General features: G+C 39.8%; 1 protein-coding gene across 1 annotated transcript in view; it reads right to left on the bottom strand.

Annotated features, from left to right (window-relative positions):
• The window catches only part of col9a2 (procollagen, type IX, alpha 2), a gene marked incomplete at its 5' end in the record, with an annotated part of 21,547 nt that overhangs the window by 2,451 nt on the left and 7,433 nt on the right, over positions 1–11,663 (bottom strand). The window contains 25 exon segments of the mRNA XM_014019731.1: positions 622–699; positions 779–967; positions 1,131–1,185; positions 1,271–1,417; positions 1,542–1,574; positions 1,989–2,033; positions 2,138–2,173; positions 2,511–2,582; positions 2,669–2,722; positions 2,805–2,858; positions 2,937–2,990; positions 3,116–3,160; positions 4,072–4,125; positions 4,216–4,269; positions 4,365–4,418; positions 4,541–4,594; positions 4,672–4,725; positions 5,193–5,246; positions 5,367–5,420; positions 7,816–7,869; positions 7,955–8,011; positions 8,093–8,143; positions 9,725–9,778; positions 9,903–9,956; positions 10,104–10,127. Coding sequence (XP_013875185.1) covers positions 622–699; positions 779–967; positions 1,131–1,185; positions 1,271–1,417; positions 1,542–1,574; positions 1,989–2,033; positions 2,138–2,173; positions 2,511–2,582; positions 2,669–2,722; positions 2,805–2,858; positions 2,937–2,990; positions 3,116–3,160; positions 4,072–4,125; positions 4,216–4,269; positions 4,365–4,418; positions 4,541–4,594; positions 4,672–4,725; positions 5,193–5,246; positions 5,367–5,420; positions 7,816–7,869; positions 7,955–8,011; positions 8,093–8,143; positions 9,725–9,778; positions 9,903–9,956; positions 10,104–10,127 — 1,534 coding nt within the window.

Here is an 11,663-nt window from a genome sequence, read left to right as displayed (position 1 = left end):
GTAGTAGTAGTAGTAGTAGTAGTAGTAGTAGTATGGTTATTATTTTCTAAAACATTTAGCTGTAATTAGTTAATCCTTACATAAAAGTGAGGTCGGGTGCCACCATGACCCTACATTGCCTGTGCACAGATGCTGGCTCTAAAAATGCATCATAGCAACTTTTTTAATCAGTTCCTGCTGGTTTCAATTTCCAGCATCAAATGAAAGTGTGCTCACTTGGTCCAACAGCATATCTCTGTGTTTTGGTACCAGTGCCAACTGTTGGTCAGTGGAAACAAAAATCTTTTTTTTTTCAATATTTCCCTCGCAAATATGCCAAATTGCTGTGACCAAATACGCTTGTTTTTATATACTTTTATGTGACAACATAAAGATGTCAACATTGTCGTGCCATCCCAATGTCACATTCTAGTTTACACCCTGGATTTTCTGTTCTAATACGTTAAACAAGCAACTAAGTAAGCATTACTGTTTATTTTCTGCATAATTATGCTTCATTTACAGTTCTGCTGGCAGTATATGGTCTAAGATGTTAAATTTGTATGGAAACTTGCTACAATAGTTTAAAAATTGTTAGATATTTTTGAGCTCAACACAACTCACATATAACATAGTTCCTACCTTGTATTCCTGGGGGCCCTGGTGGTCCTGGGTGAGCTTTACCTGGATCTCCTTTCTGCCCCTTTGCCCCTCTCTTCCCTAAGCAACATGGAACATGGGAAGATGTTAACAAAACCCATTCAAGTGTTGCAAATGTATCATGCTGTTTATTTTTTACCTTTGAGCCCTGTGTTTCCAATCTGCCCATGCGCTCCGATGATACCAGGTACCCCACGGGGACCTGGTAAACCATGTGGACCCTGAGAGCCAGGTGATCCTGGAGGTCCAGGAGGCCCAGGAGGTCCCATTACACCTGCACCACCAAGCACGGCTCTCTTTGCGCTCACTGCTACCGCTGTAAGCTTCTCTGTTAAAAAAAGAAAAAAAGAAAAATCATACCATAATCATTTTTTATTAACCTTTGATAGCTGGCAACTGACTGCTGAGGAGATGAAAGCAGTTTTGGAAAATGAGCTAATCTAATCTACCCTGCAGACATCAAAGGTAAATATTCAGCTCTGGATGCTCACCCTGCATCATCTTTAGAACCACTTCAATAATATGCTGGTCAGATGCATCACGTCCCTGGAGAGAAGAAGAGATGAATGAGAATTGCAGAGATATAAAAGAGCAAATATAAATGCTGTATAGAAAGCAGAAATGAACTTACTGGTGGCCCCGGAATGCCTGGCATGCCGGGTACCCCTCGCTCGCCGTTAAGTCCCCTTGGACCTGATAGCCCTGATGGGCCCTGATCTCCAGGCTTACCGGGGTCTCCAGTGGGTCCATTGTGCCCGAGGTCACCCCTAATTCCTTGCTGCAAAAATAGAAGAACATTTTTAAAAAAACAATGATTTATAAAGAGGAAAAAATAAACTGTTAACTAATCAGAAATAAATGAGAACAAAAGTCCAACAACCACCTCTTTTCTATGGTCTCACCTGTCCTTTAGGTCCAGGTTCACCAGATATACCCTGCAACAGAAAAAAACAGAGTCATTATCTTAATATCATCCCTAGTGTTAATGCTTCAGAGCTCACGACCAGCAGTAACTGAAGAAAGAATGTTGTAAATGAATATTGAAATCCGACTTCAAAGAGTAACGTGCATCATTGCTTCACCGTCATGTAAACAACCTACTAGCCATCTGGATTATTACAAGAAGTTGTATGCAAATTTTCTTTTTTAAAAGGCATCATCTTTTTAACTTTGTTATGGTTTGGATATATTCTCCACTTTTTCATTCTATTTTGATGTATTCTGAATCAACTGTTTAAACCTTCTTAACTAAATACTCAAAGTTTTTTTTTAAGATTCAGTGACTTTGTTATGGTTATTTATAGCAAAAAGCTGGAAACATCTTTGGACTGTGTGTTAATAATCTTTACCTTTTCACCTTTCTCACCGGCCAGTCCCTCGACACCGGGGTCACCCTATGGAGGAGGAGAATAAAGGGATTTGTGAGCATCTTGCTTCTGGTTTTCTGTTTCTGACAACCCATTTTAAATAGATGCATTAAGAAATATGTATCACTTACTATTCCCCCCTTTGAACCAACTTTGCCTTGAAAGCCCTGAGAGGAAAGGAAATGTAAATGTGATCCAGAATATATGATTACTTACAAAACACACACCTTAAAAATTATTTACTGATCAAACACGGTAACACTAGAGATTGAAAAGTAAAAAAAAATGTTGTCTCAACTCTAAAACAAGGAAGATGAGGAAGCTTGAATTATCATTTATATTGCTTGCCTCATTCAATAATCTGCTGTGGATTCAGTTGAGTTCTAGTCGCAGATAAACACTGCCCCCAATGGACAGGTCGACCTAACTACATTATTATATTAGTTACATTACAGCTTTCATGCAGATATATAACTTATTTTTCATACACAGAAAAGTCCAGACCTTGTCTCCCTTAATCCCAGGAAGGCCCTGTGCACCTGGAACACCAGTGGGCCCTCTTTCTCCCTTGCTTCCCTGTAGGAATAATCTGTTAAATGTACATCCTGTATTCATTTTAAAATGTACTTGGGAAAAAAAACTGTAATAATAATGTGACTTACAGGTTTGCCAACTGCACCCTGTGGCCCTACTGGTCCCCGCTGGCCTCTGTCTCCCTACAGAAGTCATTGCAAGTGAGTCAGTCTGATTTAAGGCAGCAGTTTTTGTTGTTTTAAACTATTTTTTGTTGCTGTTTACCTTAGGTCCAGGGACCCCTGCCATACCAGGCTCACCAGGAATACCAGGCTCACCCTAGCAACGATGCAATAAGTTAGTAGAATTGTCCCGCTGTTGCATAATAAAAGTTTGGTATACATACAATAATCTTACCAAAGGTCCAGGAGCACCAGCCAGGCCAGCAGGACCCCTAGGGCCTGTTTCCCCCTGTCAAGAGTTTTGTATATAAACATAAATAAATAATTTAACAAAACGTGATAACATGAATAATAAAACCACAAAAAAATGCTCGAATAAATGGGAAATATGAACCAATGTGAAAAAGCACATACCTTAACTCCAGCTTCTCCTTTAGCCCCTGGGGATCCTGGTAATCCCTACAGACACAATTAACAAGACTTTACAGTGTGCATTGTGACTGACACTCAGCTTCTACGACAACAATTTCTAGCTTAACATCTGTGCATTTGCTGAAATTAAACCAATAGTTGTGTATTCTAAAGTGGATTAGTTGTGGTGCATCTTCCATTGATTTTTTTTTCTAAAAGTTAGTCAGCTATAGATTTAGAACAAATATTTAGTTCATAAGAGTTTACCGGTAATTCATATTTGTCTAGTTCACATGATCTTTTGCTAACAGACACACAAACACACTGACTTTTATAGTTATTGGTAGCATTTTGAACAAAGTTCTTGCACATTCTGCTAACACTCAGAGAATATGTTGAGGATGACTCTCAGCTATTATCCCATCACAGATTATGTACCAGATGGAATAATAATAGAATAAATATATAAAATCTTATTAACTAAAACAACACAACTCACTGTTTGTGTGTGTGTCTATGTTTGTGCACATGTGACAAGTGTATCATAGACATAAATAGATGAGGTCCAGTTTCTGCGTCTTGGTGTGACAGCAGTGATCACACAGAAAAGGTGTGCCTCTCATGCTTCATTACCCCTTAGCCAAAACACACACACACACACACACACACACACACACACACACGTGTTTTCCACTTGTCTGAATGTGATAAATGGTCTGCAAAGGGATAAGTGTACCATTTCAAGGTGGTTTGTATTCTAAAACAGAATGGGTCAATAAGTCACTGGAAAACTGAATGGCTGCCAACAAATCAGAACACACTATCATATAGGTTGTTTCACCCAAACTTGTGTTTTAGCTTCCAGATTGCCCTAAATGTGTGTGAGTGACAAGTATCTACATCATGTTGGTTGTGACATACAAATGCAACACCCCCTGCAATAATTAAGAATCACTTACTGCTGCTCCTTGAGGACCAGGAGGACCTGGCATCCCAGGCTGCCCAGGAGCACCCTGCATACAAGAGAGATATTAAAAATGCTTTTAAATCGGGCTTTATTTATTTTTGTTTTCTTTTATTTCATGTGGCAGGCACAAGCTTACTTTGATTCCAGGTACTCCAGGTGTGCCGTCTTTTCCATCAATGCCTGGCAGACCCTGGCAAAGCAGGCAGAAGTGTCAGCGGACTTCATTTGTCATTTGGCACAGTCAACAAACACATGGCGACAAACAAACCAAGTGTTTTCACTCACATTCACTCCCTTTTTGCCAACTGCACCTTGAGGACCCTGAATGCCTCGGCTGCCCTGCGAAAAAAAAAAAAAAAAAAATCAATCACATCTACCTCAGTATATGTGCACAATAGAATCATTTTCCCTATTCAAGTTCTGAAAAATAACTTTTTCTTTGACAAAAAAATGTCTCTCACTTTATCACCCCTGTCTCCTGGCTCTCCAGGTGGTCCCCTAGGTCCCTCTTCACCCTGCAAAACAGAATAAATAAGACTTTAGAATATTTAAGATGTATTGCTTATCTAAGTGTGTGAGTGTGTTTTCTCACAGGCGGTCCAGGGATTCCTACAGGTCCACCGATGCCCTTGTAGCCACGAGGTCCCTGCCGGAAAACAACTAAGTGCAATCAATCACCGCATATCAGCAAGAAAGCTAAGTTGCAGAAGCCCACAATTCATTGTGATAAAAGGATAATTAGTGCTTAACTCACTCTACTAATGGGAGCAGCACCGAGAGCCAGCTACTTTTGTTTTGGCACTAAGCCGGGGTGCTAACTTGGCTAACTCGGCTAATGTTAACAGTAAGACGGATGGCTACAGCGGATCATTAACTACAGATGGAGGCACTATGGACCCAGACAACCCCAACTCATTAGAGAAAGAGAGAGATTTGTGTTAGCATCATTTCCATATGTCCCCATTGCTGGTAATGAATGGTGTTTATATAGTGGAAGCCAGGTTTGGCTGTGCCTTTATGGCGTTCATCTCTGAAGTATAATGGCCTTGAATCCAAAATACCAAAAGACATTACATTGCTATGCAAATGTAGTAAAATAAGTGTGTCACTCACAGCCTCTCCTTTGGGACCCATCATTCCTGGGTAACCTCTAAGGCCCATTGGACCCTAAAAAGTGAAGACAACGCAATAAGATTGGTACTTAAACATTGCCAGTTCCAAGCACTGAGGTTAAAATAGACATGTTATTGTTTTCTTTTAATTGATGAAATGATGTTTGCAGCATACCGGTGGTCCTGGTATGCCTTGTTCCCCAGAGATGCCTATATCTCCCTTGGATCCCTAATAAAAGAAAATCAATAAATTAATACAAATAAAACAATAAATTAGAAAAACAAGCATTAGTTGCACATTCTCTTTCAGACATGTGGGCCATTTTACTTTGACTTATGTGCATATTTAATGTAAAACTTTAAGTTAAAAAGATGGTGGCTATGGTAATTGCTTTTGACAACATAACTGCGCTTTGAAGGTTGAATGCTGTATACTTGCTGAGTCATACTTGATAGCAATCTTGCTGAAGCTAATTAGCCAGCGGGAGAAAGCTAATCAAAAATTAATAGCCCAATTCCAATTCCAACAGTCAGGCACATGGACTTTGAGGTACACTCTTGTTAGGAAATGGAATTGTTTCACCGTCAAATTGTCCCGTCACTGATGTAAACTTTTTAAATCCGCTTTGCACTTTTACTTTGTTTGCTTTAGTTAACTTGCATAGCCAAAACACAATTTGTAGTATATAACATAGCGGTTCCACCTCACACAAAGTAAAATGGGCAGCAGGACAACTTAGTGGTTAGCACTGATGCCTCACAACAAGGTCTAGGGTTTTCTGGTTCGGACTTGGGGTCTTTCTGTGTGGAGTTTGCATGTTATGCTCATGCTTGCGTGGGTTTTCTCTGGTTTCCTCCCATAGGCCAAAAACATGCTTGTTAGGTTGCCTTATGGCCCAGGCCTTCCTTACAAGAGGGATCTGTGATCTCAACGGGATTTGACTCGTTAAATAATGATAATTTAGTAAATACATATGTTTGTGTGGAAAGATTGGAGATGCTTTAAATGTTTTCTTCAAAAGAACGACATGTTAAAGAACATGTTAACTTCCAGTATGTAGGACTATGTGCTCAGGCCTGATGATATTTCTACCAGAGGCAGAGACATAGGGGTGGTCAGTGTGGCAAGTGCAACCCCTTGTTATGAAGGGCTTGGTAGGTTAGAACCCCAAGTGCAGAACTGAAATGATCTTGGCAAAAAAAGGTGCAAAGGTCTTTATTAAACAAAATCAAAAAGCTGGCTTGACAGCAAACAAGATAATTAGGCTTAGCATGAGGCAATGGCATGAGCAGGAACAACAAAGCTCTGACACAGACTGAGGACTCAAGACAGAATATAAAGGAGAACTAATGAGCTAAAACAAGAAACACCTGGGAGAGAAACATGAGGAGCAGGTGAGAGTGGGTGGGGCTGGAGTAAAGACAGGCAGGAGGAAGAAAACAGAAGTACAGGACAGAAAACCAGAAGAGAAACCAAAATAAAAACACCCATTCAGACAGACCGTGACACCTCTTGCACCCAGTTCACCATGCCAGGTGCCACTCCCAGATTATTGACAAGTTGTGTGTGGATTGCATGTGGCAATAAAATATAGTCAGTTAGAGCAAAAACAGAGCACATATCTGTCTAACAGCTACAATATCTGGTGTAAATAGAACCTATAAGTGTGTAAAAATGTTTATAAACAACCAAATATAAAGCCTCAAATGTGTATTAAAGTTATGGGTTTAAAAAAAAAACAGTAATGAAAATCGTGCAACATTGAGGCAAGTTTAAAACACAGCAACAACATTGAGCAAATAGAAAAGCTCCTTGAGAAACTTTGATGGATACTGCCATGTGGCCGCCATTTTAAACAAGTTTTAACTGCACTGTTTATTGTTGATCAACATGATTTTAGATCAGTCTTTGTTACTATCACACAACATTCCAGCTCAAAAGATCTTTAAACAGCTAAATTAGAGCCATTTAAAATTGGATGTGGCAGACAGCTTGAATTTTTAAATTCAGGATAGTGTTCTTTATTTATATGTTGCAATGTAGCAGAATAATGTTGGTGTTTGTGTAGCTGATTCAACACATAAAAGGCATCACCAAGTTCCAAAGGAAAAAAAGTGCATGTTTAGTTGCCTATTGCATATGTTACTGGCTGAAATGATTATCATCATTTTTGGTAAGTTATATATACACACCTTTACTAGGCGTGGTTACTGGGTGTGCTGAGCGTTTTCAGCATCAAGCGCTGCCAGAGGGTTCATTGTGGGGAAAGATCAGAGGCTAACTCCTGTGGTTTGGCTAGCTGCTCCCTTGGAGCCCGCAGTGTGCTCATTAGCTCTGCTTAAAGCGGCAAGGTGAGAGGGCTGTGCAAACCCTGACTCTCTCATCCTCCTCTTCATGTACCTGGCTCCTCACCATCCCTTTCATCTGCCTAGGTGCAAGCAGACGGCACGACCAGGGCCCAGCCTGACTAATCGCAGTCAGATTAGTGCAGTCATGTGCCTCAGGGGGCTTCATTAGAACTAATCCTTGCCTCCTCTGGTTCTCAATGGTGGCTGAGTGTGCAACACTGTATAACATAAACATGCTTTGGTGTTTGAGTGGATGTGTGTACTGCGTGGCTCACCACTTTCCCTATGCTGCCAGGGTCCCCAAGAACACCAGCTCTTCCTTTGTGTCCCTAGAGAGAAACATTTAGTTAGGATGGTGATATAAGATTTTTTAAATCTTTTTAGGGAAAATAAATATTCAAACAAATTCCTTACCTTAACACCTTGCAGTCCCTGGGGCCCTTTAGGTCCTGCTGGGCAGTTCAGAGGACACTGATGTATAGATAACAAAAAAACTCAGATTACAAAATGTAAAATCATGTTCAAAACAATATAATACAAATAAAACTTTACCTGGAAATCTGCACTGCCTTCATCTAAACCAATAAACTTTCCTGGAGGTCCCTGGACAGAGAAATGGACACATGGGTGAGGAAAAGCCACTGGTCACAGTTGGCAAAGTTCCCTCTTCTCTTCTGAGCTGAGTAAGCGCTTCTTTCATCTTTCTATCCACTTTTCCTCTCTATCTTTTCATCTCTCGGTTTATAGATTAAGTTTGGAAGTGAAGTATCTATAGGGACTGATGTATTACTGCTACAGTCAGATGAGACAACCCCACTGATCTAATAGGGGTTTATTTGTCCTAGGACAGCAGTAAAACTAAACAAATATACTCCCCTGGGCTGGGAACATCACTTTCAATGAAGACACTTTTTCCTCCCTACCTTCTTGAAGACTGTCAGAGATGCACACAAGGGAGTGCATGCACCTTAAAAGCGTAACTCTTGAAACAGTTTTTAGTACCTCATCACTTTCTGTCCATTGGGACCTGTTCGAGCTTGAGCTGCGGTGGGTATTTTAATGCATTTAAAAACACACATAATAGCTGCTGTTCTTGCTGAAACAAACATTCTGCCCGGCATTAGCACTTTGTCACCGCTTTTGTTTTACATCGTAATCTCATCCAGCATTAGAAGGAAGCTGATTTAGGCCTGCACCACCACATGCTTGATTAAGGTCAATGGGTTCCCATTGGCTTGTACACTGATTACACCAGTCTTTAGTGGACAAACATTGTTGCCTTGGGAAATTATTAACTTTAACCATGCAGCCGCGCATCCCAGTCACAATTTAGGATACCAAGCTAGTTGTGAGGTAACCTCTTCTGAGGTGAAACTATATAGTTAAAGACGCAGTAGCTAAATGCTAAATAAGGTTCTAATAATACAGACAAAAATAAATTAATTACTAAATGTTTTCCCATAATTTTATTTTCCAACTTTGATTTAGTACTTACACCATAAAAGTCGGGGTCATACACATTTATAGCACAATGTGACGGTGTCCACCAGGGGCAAAACCAGAGAGGTGGCTGGGGGGCAAGTGCCACCCTCGTTACCTAATTGGCCACCCCAGGTGACACCCCCAAAAATATATATAAATGGGTGGAGATCTTAGATTTTGCATTTACATTTTGATTTGGTTAAATATTGCTTTCTGATACTACTGTACCATTAAATGTGCAAAAATGTCCGAAGTACAACCCTCTGTAAAAATAACATTAGCATTAGTTGTTAGCTTAATTTGGGATTAGCACAGCAATCAGTTTCAATCAAAGCTACTCCACAACAAATGCCATCTCAATAAGTCTTAAAATGGTTGAATTATAGCCTTTTAAAGTTAGCTGTAGTGGTCATCTTGAATATTTGATTAACATTTAACATTTGGTAAAGAATGTTTTTGGCTACTTCTACACTAATCTAAAAATAGCAGAACAATAAGTTGTGACAAGCATTCAGCATGTATTTTGGATCATTCTTAGCTACAATCACACAAAATGGAGGTTAATTTGACTGTAAGTTGATTATTTACAATACAGTCAAAAGTAAATCAAATGCCATTTCACCCATTTTTTTCTATATATTTCAAATTATGATCAACTTTGTTACAGTTTTTGTCCTAGACAAATTCCAAATGGACACATACTGGCTTGCCTGAAGGCCCTGGAAGTCCTGGAGGTCCAGGTGGTCCCATTATGCCCTTGATGAAGGTGAAAGATAAAAGCAGTCATGCATAAAAACAGTGCTTATATGTAAGGACTGTTGTAATGAATGTTAGCATTTCATCAAGACATTAAGTTTGTCTGAAGAAACTGGTGTGTTACCTTTGGACCAGGTTGTCCAATTTGACCTGGGAGACCAATTGGCCCCGGAGTGCCCTATATATGGCATAACATAGAGAATAAACATGAAAGAAAACATTTACAAGTGTTGCATCAGCCAAAACCAAGTTGTACCCATTAAAAGTAAAGTTATTATTAAAGACAGTCATCAATCTTAAATGTCCAACACACTGTACTACTTACAGCCAGACCTGGAAGGCCCACTCCCTATGTGGAAAGAAAAGACAAGGTGGGGAAAATTATAGAACAAATAGAAAAAAAAAAGAAAAACTGTTTAAACTTGTTGTTTTGTAAAAGCCAATTACAAACAACTGCAGTAAATTGGCAATGCATGTGTACAGTGTCAGAACAGGTTAGAGCACTCAAACACAAGCCAATCAGTTTGTGTGTGTTTTCTCCTTGGAATTAATTATAAACAAAGTCATTAAGAAAGTAAGTCTTCACAGAGGAAGAACATCTCAATAGGCAAGATCTCTTGTCAGAGCAGCGTAAGACAGCTGGGTGTTCAGTACAAACCCCAGACAGGACTGCTGTTAAAGGCTAAACAAAGGCTTAACTATTAGTGTTGCATTCAGGCATGTCATTGAACAACTCTGGGCCTCTACGGAGGAAGTCGATTCGATGGAGACTGAGCACCATCTAGTGTTGTCATACAGTGCTACACACAAAATTGGTGTTCCAGTCCATGTGCCTACATATTTCTGAACTCTGCTGAAGAAATATATGTAACATCTGGATAAACGGAACTAAAAAGTGGGGGTACAGCTGGTTAGTCATTCAGACATGACAGAAAAGGATAAATGGTAAGTTGCTGTAGGGGACCAGCTGGGTTACAATATGTATTTGTAAACCAATAGTGCTTCAAACAATGCTCAGTCCACTTAGTTATAACTCATTTTATAAGTAGCATTGCAGCTGCATGAAGTTTTTAGCCATATATTGTATTTCTATCACTTTCTTTATTCAGTAATAAAAGGTATACACCAGTTAGTCATAACATTACTGATTAATGTTCAGTGGAACCTTCTTTACCTGAGGGGAAAGAAACGTTATTTGAAAGTATTAAATACAATAAACTACTGTATATTCTCATTCCAACCCATCGAAATATGATTTTAAGTTTTACAGGTTTTAGGTTTTAATGGTGGAATGTGCCCTCTAGCTTGGGGGTCGGAGTCTCTGTGTCCAGTGGAGAAGTTTAAGTATTTGGGTGCATTAACAATGGAGCTGGATATGGATCGACAGTAATGAGGGTGTTGTTTTGGTCAGTCGGGGTGAAGAAAGAGCTGAGTTGAAAGACAAAGCTCTCAATTTACAGGGTCCATAGAGTCGCTGCTTTTCCACATTGAAAGGAGTCAGTTGAGGTGGTTCATCTGATTAGGATGCCTCCTGGACATCTCCGTTTAGAGGTGTTCCAGGCACGTCCAACGGGTAGGAGGCCCCGGGCAAGAATCAGGACTCACTGGGGGGATTGTGTATTCTCTCTGGCCTGTGAACCCCCAGGATGAGCTGGAAAGTGTCGTTGGAAAGAGAGATGGCTGGGTTTCTCTGTTAAACCTGTTGCTTTTGTGACCCAACTAAGTGGCAGAAGATGTATACATTTTAAGGTGGAGCATTTTTGCATCAACTGGCCCATACATTACATTATAAATACAGTGGTTTGCAAAAGTATTCATACCCCTTGAACTTTTCCATATTTTGTCACATTACAACCACAAACATAAATATATTTCACTGGAATTT

Source organism: Austrofundulus limnaeus, unplaced genomic scaffold (assembly GCF_001266775.1).
Source record: "Austrofundulus limnaeus strain Quisiro unplaced genomic scaffold, Austrofundulus_limnaeus-1.0 Scaffold228, whole genome shotgun sequence".
Classification (NCBI taxonomy): Eukaryota; Metazoa; Chordata; class Actinopteri; order Cyprinodontiformes; family Rivulidae; genus Austrofundulus; species Austrofundulus limnaeus.
Note: the sequence above shows the minus strand (reverse complement) of the source record. Positions and strands in the feature narration are given on the sequence as shown.